The sequence below is a fragment of the Amphiura filiformis genome, chromosome 7, assembly GCF_039555335.1.
Source record: "Amphiura filiformis chromosome 7, Afil_fr2py, whole genome shotgun sequence".
Lineage (NCBI taxonomy): Eukaryota > Metazoa > Echinodermata > Ophiuroidea > Amphilepidida > Amphiuridae > Amphiura > Amphiura filiformis.
The window spans coordinates 23419460-23436929 of record NC_092634.1 but is presented as its reverse complement, the minus strand read 5'-3'; the positions used below and the strand labels follow the sequence as shown (position 1 = coordinate 23436929).

The following is a 17470-nucleotide window of genomic DNA, read 5'->3' as shown; positions in this document are numbered from 1 at the left end:
TTAACTACGGAAAAAAAATTCGCGCCCGGGGTATACAGCGCGCTAGTACTTCGCTTGGAAAAAGATAGCCTATGGTAAAAGTACAAAAGAACAATGTTTTACACACACTTACCATCTCATTTGTTATATCAAAGACCATATTCTGTCGGTCCGTGTCACGTCACTTCCGGTTGATGATGTTCGAGTGAAAACAAGTCCCTGATTCGATTTTTGTTGATGATTTCTGTCATTGGTGTAATGTAAATTTCGATCGCAAATAGTCAGTGGAATCAGACAACCGTTTCTAAGTCTTCAGAATGAAAGAAACTTACTTGATTTACCGTTTATATACTGACAAACTTAAAATTAAATTCCATGGTCGAGTGTCGTTTTTTCCGAAATTGAACATCACTCCAGCAACATCGCTATGTAGCCTCCTTCACAGCCGGTTTCTGTTGTTCACATCAAACCGTGATCCACATGCAGTTTGGGCCCGAGACTAGAGATAGCCCGGATGTCCGACCGACAGAATAAAGATATTAGTACTATAATGAAAGACAGAGATAAAAAGAATTTATCGCGTCTGATGTCACTGTCAATTACGATCCCTGATTGGTTTACACAAGTTAATAGCGCGTAAAAGGAAGGCCAATTTATCTGGTGCCGATCGGAGAAAAGTCAAGCATCGCAGTCAACCATCCACAAATCAGCGATAACTGACCATGTTGTGGACAATAATCATGTCATCAATTGGGATGAGGCAAAGATCGTTGGTAAAGAGAGTGATAAATACACAAGATGGATAAAGGAGGCTATCACCATCAGAAAACAAGGCACCACAATGAACCGAGACGAGGGCCAGTACAACCTAAGTCACATCTTTGACGACCTGTTGATGGAAAAATCGTCTGGCAACTCCGTTGCCAAGCAGCGATCAACAACAGCTGTTCAACGATCATCACATCAACAGTAGCATTGAGAAAGATAGCTGGTAGCTATCGAAACGTCTGCACGTAAGTGTGTTTTACCTGGACTAGTATATGAAAAAATATACAGTTTTATGGAACAGTCCTGATGAATTTGTTCAAGAAATTTCACACAATGTTCCGAAGAAATACGGTAGATGACAATGAAGTTTAATCAATGATGAATTAGTATTGACGTAAATAGGTTTAGATCACAAAAATATTAAAACTTGTTTTTCTCTAAATGACATTTCTTCACTTAAGGCTTTCTAGTACTCAACCCTCGATGTCAAACCCCAAAATAAAAAGTTGCAACGATTTTCAATGGGAACGCATGTATTGCACACAGGCACCACGGGCCAATCAACAAAGCACACAATGTAACAAGGCACAATTGAATCGTTAAAATTGCAAATTTTGATTTTGGGTTTTGATGGTTTGGAGGCGCATATCTTGGTTAATTTTGCTCGATTTTTACGAACAGGGTGTAAAATGAAAAAGCAAAGTCCAATTAACAAAATTTATATTTCAGAATAATAACTGACGAGTTTCTTTTTGTGCCCGGTGTATGCGAGAATCTGAAATAAATGATACAAGCCCAAGAACACCAAGGGTGACTATAACTGTCGAGTTTCTTTTTTTATGCCTGGCGTATATTAATTATTGTATTATTGTATTTGTTATTTGACTTCATCCAAGTCGTTGTGAATTTACAAGAAATTACTGCAAAAGTCTGGATAAATGTTTCTTAAATAATTAAACAATTTTTATCTTGAACACTTAAACCGCACACAGAATGCGTCCGACGTGTTCTGATAATTTTGCAGAATAAACCAGAGGAGGAAATTGTTGTTCTCAGTCGAAAAATATGTCGATGAAGTTGAGCAGATTGCCATTGACGCGTTTGTAAACAAATATATACCTGCAAAAAGACAAAAAGCAATACTGACATGCCTTAGGCCAAAAAAAAAAAATGGTTGATTGTCCTCGACCGTCCAACCGAACTTCCTGTGCCGACCCAAAATGTTTTATTTTATAATTTCTTTACTTTTACATATCATCATGAGAGTTTGTGTATCCATTTCTACCGTGTGTTCATGAATTTAGATCGAGTTTCATGCTAAAAAAATCCGACATACCAACCCTGCCTTCTACAGAGAACAGACAACCAAACAACTTTTTTGGCCTTCTGGGCGGGGTAGCCTACTATTTAGGTATTGCTATCCCCTTTTCACTCAGAACACTACTGACTATCCTCTATTGTCTGATGTATAGTCGTGCTAAAAGTCGATCGATACATGTTGAAATCAGCACAATTCAGAGATGCACCTTTTTGCTTTTTTCTCGGTAAAATAAAAACAAATACGTAGTTTTATTTTTTCAGTAATGTCGGATAAAAACATGGTGATTGCATATATTATTATAAAAATATTCTGGTATTAAAATTAGGCATGAAATTGTGTCTTTTAGTGTAAGATTTTTGATTTTTATAGGGCTCAGCTTCGTCCATGAGCTTTTTTTGGTATTAACTTTTTAGTGTTTCAAACTAATAAAGTTCACTTAATGCACACCGTGTGGGTCGATATATTATAGTTTTGTCAGAATATCTGTTTTGATTTTACCCTTGTTCACTTGCGACTGCCAAAATGACCAACTCAGTACTTCATATAACATCATGATACAAAATCATTCATCCATGGGTCCATTGGCACCAATAACATATAAAACAACACCAATATCAATAGAATAAGGCATAGAATAATATTTTTGATGCAAAATGACAATTTGCTGACCCCCCCCCCCCTGTCCGAATAAATTTTTGGCCGCCACCTTCTCATTTTTTGGCCGATTTCAGTAAATCAGGAGATCATCCTGCTTCAAATAAGCTGGAGCCCTAAGGAATCTGAAACATCATGGGTGTATAACCCAGTATTATTTATAGGCGCAACTGGCTTCACAAGTTGCGTTGGAAGCTCGATCGGGTAATTACTTCAGGTGAAATAGGTTGTCCATAAATCATACTTATTTGGCTGACTCCCATGAATTTGAATAAATTATGTGTTCTTTCTGAATGCCTGACAAGAGATCCAAAAATTTAGGTATGGGCTTGTTTCCTTATATCAGTGTGTGGGGATAATTGGTAATCGGAATTAAAATATGATGCAATCAAAACCGAAATTTTGACAAAACTATGACAGCCACAATGATATGCTGTAGAAAGTTATGAATTATCTTTTATTAGCGAATATTATGTTACTTCGAAAAGCAAAAACGTTGAACCCCCAAAAGCTCATGGGGTAAGTTGAAGCCTGCGAAAATCGACAATCTTACACTAGACGCCGAAATTTCACACCTAAGTTTAACACCAGGGTTTGAAAAAATGTACAGTACCAAACATTGCAGTTTTTTCTGACATTTACAGAAGAACTGAAAGGTATTGCCATAGAAGAACTCCTGGACGCGGCAGCTTTAATTAGCACGAGGCCGCATTGATATGTAAATAGTGTATTGTTATTTAAATTTGTGCCCAGACGTATTGAGGGCGACAGTCATGTTATCCAGACGGAGAATGGCTGCATATGCCGGGCATGTCAAATTGCTGAGTGAATGCTGATAAATCACCTTTCTGTATAGGTAATAAGCTAGTATATTTCTTGTACCAGTTGGTTATAACAAAAAATTAGTATCATATTAAATATATTAAGTGTATAAACTTTAAATTTACATGAATTTGAAGAGCAGAGCTTCAAAATGTAGCTAAGTCAGGTGGTGTGAAATTCTGCTGCGTGACCCCCTCTGCGTGGTAGAATTATATTCATAAAACATTGAATTTAACAGATATCATAGGCAGCCAACCACGATTTATCAGCATTTAAAATATATGTTAATTAACAAAGATAAATAATAAAGATTACAAATAGCAATTAACTAGTAAACAAGCATGCACTCTTAAAATGTACCCACGTGATTTCCCGAACACATGATATGTCAACATGTGACCACTATTCAGATTTACCGTAAATATTTGGAGTATTGTTGCACGGCTTGCACATACACTGTGCATTTCTTTACCTCCGTATAAAATCAACAATTCATGCTGGGAGCCAAGTAACATTCTGTCTGCTTAGTGCAGATTGGTATTTTATTTTACTTGAGAGCATAATAGAAATACATAAGACGAATAAGGCGCCATGATGGAAGGTCAGGTCGGGTATCATAGGTTAATGTAACTTCAAATACTACTTGTATTTCACACCTTGCCTCTGTCACATATTTCCTTCATATTATTGACAGCAAGTCCTAATTTTGACTTTGCTATTGCAAAATGTCATTTCATATCAAACTAGTAGACTTTCTTTGAAAAAACATATCACTGGTGCCTGATAGGAATACCCGTCCGCCATTTCATTAAACTGGATCGTTTTCGCCTGGTTTGTGCCCAGATGTATTGGGGGCGCGCTATACTCTCATTGAACAGGCAAAGTTCGCAAAACTAACAACGTTGTTATTTGCCAATATCAATTAACATGATCCAAGGGGTCGAACATGAATTATTCATAACGGATCGATAACTGACCTCACTTTCTAGCTAGTAAACCAGCGGAATTTTTCACAGGTTTTGCGTTGCTAATAGAACAACCGTGAATTTAGTGTCACCCCCTTGGTATTGCTTTTCATTTGACTGAGAAAACTAATTATGAAGTAAAAGGTGTAATTAAAATATTTTGCTAATTTCAACACCGAATTCGATCGTTTACAGTGCCTAATTAAGTGACTGAGGGGGTCTCGTATAACAATAGCCATGGACTGACTAGCGTTCTGACCTGTTTTAGGCATATCACTACTGAGCTGTCCTATTGTTATTCAGAGACTGCTATGTATTTAAATAATGCTTATGAATAATGAAATAGCTTTGTGAGCTGGTATGACCTTTTCGATGAGATACTTTTAGAATAACACCAAGTATCAAGGGTAAATTGCCAGAGAGGCAAAGATTAAACAAAATCATTCCTCTTGGAATGTTTTAACCTTACTATCTGCTAAAACTTTGCAGACACCTCCATACCCAGCAAACACAAAACGTTTTCGACATCATTCGCAAAAGGTTATAAAAGGTTGTCAGAAAACGTTTAAATGTCGGGTTATAGAAAGGCTATATTAAGAGTATAAAACGTTTTCATAACCTTAAAAAACATTTTTTGATAATTTACTGCTCAGCAAACAAAAATGTTTTACAGAAAACGTTTAAATGTCGGGTTATATAAAGGGTATAAAAACGTTTTAATAACATTCCAAAAACATTCTTGAAAACTTGATACAAAACATTCTAAACAGAATGTTATTTTGGGGTTGAAAAAATATTTTGCGAAAAATGTTTGCCCAAAATATTTTCAATAACGTTTTAAAAACGTTTTCATGACCTTTATATAACCCGACATTTAAATGTTCTTAAAATGTTTTGAAAAAAACATTTTAAAAACATTTCTGTGTTTGCTGGGTTCAAATATTTTAACATAATGTTATTTAAGTATTGACACAATATTTGGCAAAAATGTTTGCAAAAATAGTTTACAATAACATTTTTGAAAACATTTAAAAATATTACTGTAGTGTGTTTTCATACAAAACGTTTTAAAACGTTATCATGACCTTTATATAACCCGACATTTTAATGTTATTAAAACGTTTTTACCTATACCAAAAGCTAAAATATAACTTATTTAAAATGTTTTTAAAACGTTTTTGTGTTTGCTGGGTAGTTACCGTCCCACACTATTCCATAAGACTCCCTAGTGTTGTGCAATTATAAATGGCGTTTGGTTACTAGTGATTTCTTTCTGTCAACTACTATATAGTGGGCAGTAGTTATGCCCCCTTTTTATGCCCCCTTTTAAAAGAATAAAAAAAGGGCTGGTGTATTTACTTATGTATGCTTACCGAGATGTGCCAATGACTGCATCATCCCGGTAGGCAGTCATGATACCATCTTCCCAAACCTTTCCGAGTTTCTCACCGAATGCATTAGTAGTGTGAGTTCCCCAATTAACATGATTGCTTTCGAACCAATAGGACCACTCATGCGCCATACCTAAAAAACAGTATATTGCCATAAGCACGCAGAAAGTTAGAAATTAAGATTCGTCGCTTTAAAATGCTCCATTTTCTTAACATACATATCAGATGTGCACGAAAATAAATATTTTGCGAATAATATTATACAGCTTGCATTTTGGGCAGCGCCTCACCAGTGGCGGCGGAAGCATTAACATTTAGGGAGGGACGCTTCTGCCCTAATGGTAATTCGTAGAATTGGTCAAATCAGATAGTACTTTGACCTTATATGGCCTTCCAAGTTGCAGCGAGTACAAAACTATGGATGGCGGATACCTTCCAAAGACGCCTAAGATAATACGCCTAACCTTACACGTCTAAGATGCAATCTTAGACGTCTAAGATGCAATCTTAGACTTCTAAGATGCAATCTTGAATGTCTAAAATGCAATCTTGAACGTCTACCAATTTCGCGGTAGACTTAAATCAACGAAAAACAAGGTCAGAAATCCCAAAATCATATTAAGCGTATTCAATTATTGACCAATAACATCTTAGACTCGTAAGATTTTATACGCCTAAGATTTCTTTCACGTCTCAGATTAATAATTGTAGTGATGGACGTTTTTCTTTCGATTCCGGGCACTTGCCGAAAATCGCACCATTTGCCCTCCATGGGTGACATATCAAAATGTCTGATTTACCATAACGTTACACATGGGTCAATTTTGAGTCGGGACTCTTTGGGTATAATGGCTTTGATAATTTCAAAACTGAGGTGTCAAGTAATTTAAATGTTTACCTTCTTTACCAAACACAGGTGCTTGTCCATTAATGATATTTATACAATCATCCGTGAATAACTTGTCAATAATGGCCGAATAATCACTGCCTTCTTCGACGTTTTCGACCAATTCATATCTTTTCGCCTTAGTTGCATTGATCTCGTCTTCAAGAGAGAGACTGCCTTTGTTTGGCGCTGAAAGGGAATTCATGGATTCATTTCAATTATTCAAGATGATGCCAACTTGTATACAAATCTGTAACGATGAGATCATTATTTAAACAAGATGCTTCACAAAATGCCAACAATGAGATCTAGTGGTGACATCGTTATGTTACAAGATACATTACAAATGCCGAACGAAAACGTCATTCGATGACTTGAGGTGCTGTTGCAAATATGGTCAAAAGTTAAGGTTTTGAATGCGTCAAATTGTTCAGCGAATTACAGTTTCTGATGATTCGAAGTTGTTCAAATGCGTTTTAATTTGCGATAGAAAGTCTTTCCAAAATACAATTCAATATCGCAATATTATAGGATCAGTTCGGGGTGCGACACGACCACAAGTGTGTCAAGTTAGCTCAATCAATAAGGCGTTCGATTATGGTGCGAGAGGTTGCGGGTTCGAACACTGGTGGTGCCTAGTATGATCTTGTGGACAAATTGAGTTAGCTTGAAATTCCCCTGGACAATGAACTTACTGCTAATTGTCTCGTTGTAACCCGTACGAAACTCGGCGACGGTTCGCTATCTCTACGGACCGCTATCTCTAAGGTTCGCTATCCCTAAGGTTCGTTATCACTAATTACGAAGAAGGTCCACTATACCTAAGGTTCGATATCACTAATTTTTAATAAGGTTCCGTATTTCTAAGGTTCGATATCACTAATTTTAAATAAGGTTCGCTATCTCTAATTTTAAATAAGGTCCGCTGTCACTAATTTATTGAAGGTTCGCTATCTCTAAGGTTCGCTATCACTAATTTTAAATAAGGTCCGCTATCTCTAATTTTAACAATCCCGGTAATTTTTCTTAAGGTTCGCTATCTCTAATTTTAAATAAGGTCCGCTATCTCTAAGGTTCGCTATCTCTAAGGTTCGCTATCACTAATTTCAAATAAGGTTCGCTATCTCTAATTTTAAATAAGGAGATAGCGGGCCTTATTTGAAATTAGAGATAGTGGACCTTGTTTAAAATTAGAGATAGTGGACCTTATTTAAGATTAGTGATAACGAACCTTAGGTATTGCGAACCTTAATTGAAATTAGTGATAGCGAACCTTAGAGATAGCGAACCTTAATTAAATAGGGATAGCGAACCTTAAACAAAATTAGTGATATCGAACCTTAGGTACAGCGGACCTTTATTGCAATTAGTGATAGCGAACCTTAGAGATAGTGAACCTTCAATAAATTAGTGATAGCGGGCCTTTTTCAAAATTAGTGATAGCGAACCTTATTTTAAATTAGTGATAGCGAACCTTATTTTAAATTAGTGATATCGAACCTTAGAACTAGCGAACCTTATTCCAAATTAGCGATATCGAACCTTAGAAGTAGCGGACCTCTTTTTAGGTATAGCGAACCCTTTTCTCTATTAGAGATTTCGGATCTCCATAGACTTTACACGTTAGTGATAGCAAACCTTAGAGATAGAGAACCTTAGAGATAGCGGTCCTTAGAGATAGCGGGATGTTACCCGAAACTCGGGGAGCTGATCCTGGTTGTGAAGGTTATTTGTGGAATGTCTAGGGTGTGTGCTTTTGTAGCAGCAAAGTCCCTGTTAAATGGTTTATGGAATGATGTGGGGCCGTAGTGGTCAGCGACAACATGTAAAGTGTGCTGAGGCTTGTGGATCAACGTCTAGGCGTAGTGCCTGTGCGCAGCGCACAGTGTTAACACCCTGTATTATAAATATTTTTTCCATACAGCTCAATACTCCGTTGAAATCAATATTCTATTATTGACACAGATAAAGAAAGTGTACATATGCATTGCGTTATAGGACATGCACCTGGAACTTAACTAAATGGGCTAAACGCGTTCCTTTATACCTATAAAGTATAATTGTCATTCTCCAAATTAAATATATCTCAATTTTTACGTCGGATTTCAAATTTTTTACATTAAAAATGCAGTAAAAGATATCCACAGCAAGCTGCAAGGCCCCGCTAATTAGTGTACTGCTTTTCGAGTGAGTGTACTGGAAACAAAACCCTGGTTTTACCTGAAAACACATTTTTTTCTTGTAATAGAAACATCATATGGGATACTAGAGCATGCACAAATCGTAATAATGTGTAGAAACGCTGTGGTATCTCATATGATAGTCATGGTATGCTTAGCCTGAGTCGTTCGGCCTATCTCGAACAAAAATCGCCATGCGTAGCTGTTAAAAAACGAGAGGATTCGCTGTACTATCACGGCAATTTTTAACACGAAGATATAGGGATGATGACGATGTGCAGCGCACTATAAATCACTGCGCTTTTTTTTTTAAATTAAAATTCTTTCCACATCCATGATGTGACAGGTAAAGATATATTTAATTCATAACACTAAAGATAGTCTACCTTTTTGTTCTGGATGGGTTCGCTCCTTGCTCTGTATGGATAGGAACTGAGGGGGTACGGAAAAGTGAGCAATTTGGAACATATCTATTTTTTCATACCCATTCAAAATGTAGTATCTAATCAATTTAAGTGCATGTCATTCACAATACCTCAAGAGTTTACAATTGTGTAACTTGTGATGAACAAAGTTGTCCATTACATTTTGTCAGGGGCGTAGCCGGGAAAAACTGCCCCAGGCAAATTTCAGGGTTAAAATGGGGACGGCAAAGAGTAGAGTGTCCTTAAAATAACTAAAAATGGGGAAAAATTGATATCACTGCCTAAAATACGTTATTGAGTCTAAACTGCAAACACGGCATGGGTTATGTTTGTTTATTTTTTCGTATTTTTGCTTTTGCCTCTATTAAGGAATCTCTGATTGGAAAGGTAAACTAGAATTTGTTACAAAATACTAACATTTACCTGTTAATTTTGAACACGGCATTTTACCATTATCATTTTGTTTGTGGTCCTCACAATGCTTAGTGCAGCCCCAGGGGGGGGCACTCCAACTTTGGAGGTGACGCGTATGTAGGGCTGTTAAGACCCCCTTTTCAGCATCGCTGTCACCCAAAGACCCCATATTTTTTACGAACACATGCTCGCTCCGCGTTCTGTCACCCGAAGACCCCTATTTTTCCATTTGATCTGTCACCCAAAGACCCTTACAAGTTCAATTTGAACAGCAACTTTCATTTATCACTGATTTTGTTACTTATTTTGAAAAAATAAAGAAATTTGAAGCCATTTAGAACTAGAAATTCGATTTTCGAGGTTTTTGTGGCGCTGTTTTGGTTCTCACCCAAAGATTCCATTTAAAAAAAGGTCATGTTCTCACCCAATGACCCCATATTTTTTACATTTTGCTCTCACCGAATGCCAAAATCATGCTCTCACCCAATGACCCCATATTTTTTACATGTTGCTCTCACCGAATGCCCCTTAGTGCGAAAGCGCCAGCCCTACACCTATATCCATTTCAAATTGAAGTGCCCCCCTGAGTTAGTGTGTCCGAAACCTCAACGCATTGATCACAGAGAGCGATACAGTCCACCGATTCGGAGTTTGCAGAGTTGCAAAACATGATGAAAATACCAGTAACTAAGACGACTAGGTTAATCTTCATCTTGATTGAGGTATAACCTGTAATATGGTGTGATACATATAAGATTCATGGATTAATGGATTGTAAGTTATTTGGTAGTTGTGAATTCTACAACAAATACAAAAATACAAAAATATTATAGGCCTAAAAAGTTGTGAGAGCTAAGCTTCTGCCGCTGTCCAGGCTGTATCAAAAGTATTGTTACCCACCAGGCTGTTACATCGAAATGCAACACATACAAGATCCTTCTAATTTGTAGATTAAGTGTTTCTGTGTTACGATAGGCTTTTAAACTATGTCTGGTAATTTCAAGAGGATCCAATGTTGCAATTGGAAGAAACAGACCTTTCCATTTATTTTGTCACACAAGAAATAATTCGTCGGTCGAATTAAATCCATTAGTAACCAGAAACATTCTGGAAATTATGGTTTATAAAATACATCTACTTAAATAGCTGAAAACAGTACAATGGACTTCGAAAACCTCCATATTCTTGCTCTCGTTTGCACTTACTAGTTGCTTTACCGTGTCAATTAACTACTTGATCTTGACAATTTGGTTGTGACTGTCCTCTATGATGTAAAACGCTGTGTAAACCAACGTTGTATGCGGTGGGCACGGCACTGTGTATGTGTCAACCCATAATCATTTTAGTACAGGCGTGAAACTAACCAATAGAAATACGCCCGCAATTCCACGTGATTCGCTGCAGGGCGTATTTTTTTTTAGTTTCACGTCTGTACTAAAATAATTATTTACCTGGAGTTGACACAGTGCCGTGCTCACCGTGCCTACAACGTTTACACAGCGTTTTACATCATAGAGGACAGTCACAACCAAATTGTCAAGATCAAGTAGTTAATTGACACGGTAAAGCAATTAGTAAGGTGCAAACGAGAGCAAGAATATGGAGGTTTTCGAAGTCCATTGTACTGTCTTCAGTTATGTTTTTCAGAATGTTTTTAGTTAATGGATTTAATTCGACCAACGAATTATTTCCAGTGTGATAAGATAAATGGCAAGGCCTGTTTCTTCCAATTGTAATATTCATTGAATCCTCTTGAAATTACCAGACATATTTTAAAGGCCTGACGTAACACCCAATCTAAACAAATTAGAAGGATCTTGTATGTGTTGCATTTCGATCTAACAGCTTGGTGGATAATAATACTTTTGATACAGCCTGGATACTAAACAGCGGTAGAATCTTAGCCCCCACAACTGTTTAGGCCTATAATATTTCTGTATTTTTGTATTCGTTGTAGAACTACCAAAATAACTTACAAGGGAATGTTTTAAACGATTCCATTAATCCATGAATGTCACATTCATCACATCATATTACAGGTTATACCTCAATCAAGATGAAGATTAACCTAGTCATCTTAGTTACTGGTATTTCCATCATGTTTTGCAACTCTGCAAACTCCGAATCGGTGGACTGTATCGCTCTCTGTGATCAATGTGTTGAGGTTTCGGACACACTATCTCATATGAGCTGCACTAAGCATTGTGAGGAACACAAGCAGAATGATAATGGTAAAATGCCGTGTTCGAAATTAACAGGTAAATGTTAGTATTTTTGTAACGCATTCTAGTTTCCAGACAGCCACATTTTCGTCCCCATTTGCAATTTTCCCCATTTTTAATCATTTTAAGGACACTTTACTCATTTCCGTCCCCACTTTAACCCTGAAATTTGCCTGGGGTAGTTTTCCCCCGGCTCCCCCAGCTACGCCCCTGACAAAATGTAGTTGACAACTTTGTTCATCACAAGTTACTCAAGTAAACTCTTGAGGTATTAGTGAATGATGGGCACGTAAATTGATTAGATACTACATTTTGAATGGGTATGAAAAATTGATATGTTCCAAATCGCTCACTTGTCCGTACCCCTTCCTATCTATACCGAGCACGGAGAGAACCCATGCAGAGCTGAAAGAGGTAGACTATTGTTAGCGTTTATGAATTAAATATATCCATTGCTATGAAAATAATAAATCTTCAAGCTCTTTACCTGCCACACCATGGATGGGGAAAGAATTTTAATTTATCGTGTCGCACCCCGTAATGATCTTATAATATTTTGCTATTGAATTGTATGTGGGAAATACTTTTGATCGCATATTAAAACGCATTTGTTTGCCTTACACAATGCACAAATTCAAATCATCAGATACTGTAATTCGCTAAACAATTTGACGAATTCACAACCTCAACTTTTGACTATATTTGCAACAGCACCGCAGGTCATTGACATTATTTTATGACATTTTCTTTCGGCATTCGTGAAGCACCTTATTGAAATAATGATTTCATTGTTACATATTTTATGTATACAAGTTGGCATCGTCTTGAATAATTGAAATGAACCATTGCCTTTCCCTTTCAGCACCGAACAAAGGCAGTCTCTCTCTTGAAAACGAGATCAATGCAGCTAACGTGAGAAGATGGGAATTGGCTGAAACCATTGAAGAAGGCGGTGATTATTCAGCCATTGTTGAAAAGTTGTTCACTGATGATTGTATAAATATCATTAATGGACAAACACCTGCGTTTGATAAAGAAGGTAAACATTAAATTATTCGACACCTCAGTTTTTAAATTATCAAAGCGATTATACCCAAAGAGTCCCGACTCAAAATTGACCCGTGTGCAGATGGATTAAACAATTAAAAGATGCGTCTACAGAAATCAGAGGTCGCTTGAGTGCAGTGAGTTAGCAGAACGGATGTTATCTAGCAGGCTGTTCTAAGGAAACGGTGCAGCGAATGCGAATGATTTTTTCCTCATAATACTTGGTAGATGGACGACATGTGACTGTGAGCGATTTTGAAGACGAACGAAGTTTACGACAAAGAAGTACGAGATGAACTGGGAGATGCACAGAGGAGAAAGTTGATTTTGAGCCTTGAAGGTTATGAGAAGTATCTTATAGATTATCCGCTGTTGTACCGGGAGCCAGTGAAGTGCCTGAGGAATAGGAGTAATGTGTTGATACTTGGATGCGGGAGTGACGAGCTGGGCTGCAGTGTTTTGAACTCGCTGCAACTTGGAGATATAACTATTCGAAAGGTGGTATATTAAAGAGTTACAGGAGTCAATCCTTGAAGTGACAAATGAGCTCAAATGCAAGTACTAATCTCGCTGTGCTGACCTCGTTAAGGTAATATCTGATTTGGCTAATTCTACGAATTGCAACAAGGGCATACTTACAGGTGCTGTCGACGTGGTCTTTACAAAGGTGGGAATCCATTACAGCGCCTAGATTGCGCGCACCACTTGAAGGATTGATCACAGAATCCCCGATTACTTGAGTGAAATGGTTGTAGCATGTCTGTTCGAGAAGCGGAAAGTGATGTGACATGGATGACTTCGGTCTTGGCATCGTTAAGGACTAACGTAATATTTGCAACGGCTCAAGATGTATATGCTCGTCCCTCCCTAAATATTAACGCAATATGTATATAATATGGCATACGCAATATTATCTTACTTTCGTGCTTATGGCGTTATATGTGATGCCATCAAGCAAAATCAGTCGGAATTCGTAAATATTAACTTTTCAGTTTCTTATAGGATAGTAAAAAGCATTTACAAATATGGATTTAGCAGAAAACACCATTGAAATTGAACAACCAGTTTCAAAGATATGAGCAATTAAAGAGTTTCCAAAACAACAGGAATCAAAAGAAATATTTCCTTTGTGTGGCTATTATCTCAAAATCATTATTTCCGAGTTCCGACTGATTTTACTTGATCGCATCACAAATGTTTTTTTAATTTCAGTTATAGCGCGTGGGTGGTCCTATTGGTTCGAAAGCAATCATGTTAATAGGGGAATTGACACTACTAATGCATTCGGTGAGAATAACGGAAAGGTTTGGGAAGATGGTATCATGACTGCCTACCACGATGATGCAGCCATTGGGTCATTTCGGTAAGTTCGGATACATAAATAAATACACCGGCCCTTTTTCATTCTTTAAAAAGGGGGCATAACTACTGCCCATAACATACCAGTAGTGACAGAAAGAAATCACTATCCTCTGATCAGCTCGTAATAGGCGGGACTCATAACATCGTGGATTGATACAGAATACCGTACACACAGCTAGGCGCAGCACCTACGCGAACTGCGCTTTGCGTTTTGCGTGAATAACGCGTGCTTTTGTGAATATACGCGTGCTTAAGTTGGAACTTTTTTGACTCGAGCAGTAACAAAAACCTAATAATACCCGCCTATTAAGAGCTGATCATAGTATAGTGACCAAAGGCCATTTTTAATTACACAGCAGTAGGGAGTGTTCAGGAAGACTTGGGTGGGGTGCGTAAAAAGGAATGGTGTGAGGATAAGGTCCGGGGTGATTTTTTTAATATTATGAAAAGAAAAATGTCCAATAGATCTGCGGGGGTGATGGAATCAATTTCACCTTAAATTTGAGCTAAAATAGTGGGAAAGATAATTGTCCCAGTAAAACCAGGAAAAATTATGCCCACCCTTGATTTTGTTAAATCTTTGACTCTCTGACAACTGACCCCTAATACGACAGTGGTGTTTAAAGTATCTCATCGAAAAGGTCATACCAGCTCACATATTGTCTGTCTTGTCTCATGTTGAGAGTAACGCCATGTTGGATATCGTAGTGGCACAATCAAATCTCGCGCTAACCATTACAACAAGTTACCACAGACCGAGTGACAAACTATAATGAGCTGTGACATCATCACCAAATTTACATATCGCCGTCCACAGCCAATACAATTGGAGCACCATTGGCCTGTACATGAGAACCGCATACACTGCCACGAGAGGATGATCATGTACACAATGACTTGCACATGCACGGCTATAGAGGTTGTGCATATGACGTATCATACCGTAAATATGGCGGACTATTCAAATGCATTCAACAAAAATATGATTGCAATCTACCGCGACAGTTCGTCTCACACACATAACAAATGCACTACCATCAAATAGGTTGATGACAACATTTGATTGAATGGACTGTACTGCGCTACTGATTACGATGAAGGACTCCGGTACAAATCCTTTGTTGGAATGTGTACATGCTATGCAATATCGATAGAAGGCAAATTGCGTCATGTGGTCATGCATGATCAATTTGCATAAAGTGGTGGTTTCCGACCAATATTTATGAATATTGCATGGTACATAGAGGAAAAATACCCGAATGATGTCAAAATTTGGCTCAAATATACTTAATGGTTCATACTATCGAGTGAGTTTGATATTTTTATGAATGGACTGTACTATTAATGGTAGCACACAGCCAGACAGGGTCTAATTCTGCATAAAACCGGGCAACGTTATTTCTATAGATCTGCTGCGCATTCAAATTGCATTGTATTGCATCGTAATTTCATTTGTGTCTATGCTAATTATGTTTACACAACATGAACTCACGTGTTTTAAAGCAAATTCGCCCATAATAGGTGATCAAAAGCGATCGGAATGTTACAAAAGTACAGATCGCATTCAGCTTACTTCATATGAGATGATCTTTGGAAAAATACGGCATAATAATATTTGTCTTGGTGTTTGCGGAATGCCATGCAGTAAAATATTAATACGTTGCGGCAATTCATGATTGACAACTAACAATCGGCGTGTCCTTCGTATCCTCCACTGTCAATTTCTTATCCACTCACTAATCCTCACAAAAGCTTTGTGTTGATTACGTAATGTGTGGAGGCAAATTGCAATAAGTACAATGAAATAATGAGCGGGCTCCGAGGCGGGTTTCTGCTTCATCTTACGTAACAGCATTGTTCTCCAAAAAAACCCGGAAGCTTGTCGTTTGGAGCTCTAGCTGAAATACAGCAAGATAATGTAAGATAGTAAATGTAAACCTGTATTTTAGCTAGAGTATCTCGAGCTACACACAGCCTTCTGCACATGTCAAGCTATGTCAGCGCTGAACGCATGGTACGATGTATTGTCAATGGCATTATCGGGTCTTGTATCACTACAAAACAGTGAAATTCTTGGTTGAAATTACATCTGGTACGTGTGTCGGTTTTTTATTTTTTTGCATGTAATATGAAGATAGCATATTCAAATCAATATTAATTGTGATATTTTGGCCTAAATACATTTGTTTAGCAAGATACGGAGTTTGTAAGGAGTGGATACGTGTAGTTAGCCTATACCGATGATTGTCTGATTTTTACGTAGTCAATTCACTACACACGGTGAATGGGAGATGTTCGAAAACTTTTTCTAATGCCTAGAAGGGCGATTTGTCCGTACGCTGGCGACGCAACCGCGCGTAAACGCACTGGTTCGAGTTTGCCCCTACAAAATCAACTTGAGACGAGACGCAGTATAGCTACTTTATTATTCATAAGCCTTATTTAAATATGGCAATTTTTGGTAGTAACAAAAGGACAGATCAGTAGTTATATGTCTAAAATGGGATAGCAATACCTGAATAGTACCGCCCATAAATTATGTCAGTATTTCGTTTTTGTCTTTTTGCAGGTATATATTTGTTTACAAACGCGTCAATGGCACTCTGCTCAATTTCATCAACATATTTTTCGACTGAGAACAACAATTCCCTTCTCTTGTTTATTCTGCGTTCTGTGTGCGGTTTAAGGGGTGGGTTTGGAATGGCAGGTTGGTCAGGGGTGAAAAACAGATTGTCGCCTTTTTGGCAAGAAGACATGTGTATTCATAATGTACAGTAAAAAAAACAACAGAGTAATACCTCAAAGTATCTTTTTTGTTTTTTTTCTATAAATCTCGGTCATGATGCACTCCCCTCTGTTGTTAAAAATGACATGCGTTTGTTTATCATCGCTCGGCAACTGTCGCTAGAGAAATTGATTGACAATTAATTAAATTATCTTCATAGACTTATGTCATAATTTCTGTATGATTTAATTTCATTCACATGTCCTTGTTGGGTGTGTACGTCCATATCAAAACTGCTACATCAAGGCT

General features: G+C 37.5%; 2 protein-coding genes across 4 annotated transcripts; one reads left to right on the top strand and one right to left on the bottom strand.

Moving 5' to 3' along the window:
* Nucleotides 1–1102: 1102 nt before the first annotated feature.
* Nucleotides 1103–9877, bottom strand: LOC140156908 (uncharacterized). Its single transcript, XM_072179950.1, has 4 exons — nucleotides 9815–9877; nucleotides 6799–6975; nucleotides 5883–6033; nucleotides 1103–1866 (listed from the first exon to the last, which is right to left on the bottom strand). Exons 1-4 carry the CDS (start codon nucleotides 9834–9836, stop codon nucleotides 1800–1802), a joined length of 417 nt encoding a protein of 138 aa, XP_072036051.1. The 5' UTR covers nucleotides 9837–9877; the 3' UTR covers nucleotides 1103–1799.
* A 1379-nt stretch (nucleotides 9878–11256) lies between these two features.
* Nucleotides 11257–17119, top strand: LOC140156314 (uncharacterized). Of its 3 annotated transcripts, none has more exons than XM_072179295.1 (5): nucleotides 11257–11367; nucleotides 11845–12063; nucleotides 12890–13066; nucleotides 14287–14437; nucleotides 17006–17119. In XM_072179295.1, the coding sequence occupies exons 2-5, from the start codon at nucleotides 11862–11864 to the stop codon at nucleotides 17070–17072; spliced, it is 597 nt and encodes a 198-aa protein (XP_072035396.1). In that variant the 5' UTR covers nucleotides 11257–11367; nucleotides 11845–11861; the 3' UTR covers nucleotides 17073–17119. The 3 variants fall into 3 exon arrangements, with proteins under 3 accessions (XP_072035396.1, XP_072035394.1, XP_072035395.1); XM_072179293.1 differs by having other exon boundaries at nucleotides 11845–12069; XM_072179294.1 differs by having other exon boundaries at nucleotides 11257–11379; nucleotides 11845–12069.
* Nucleotides 17120–17470: the final 351 nt, after the last annotated feature.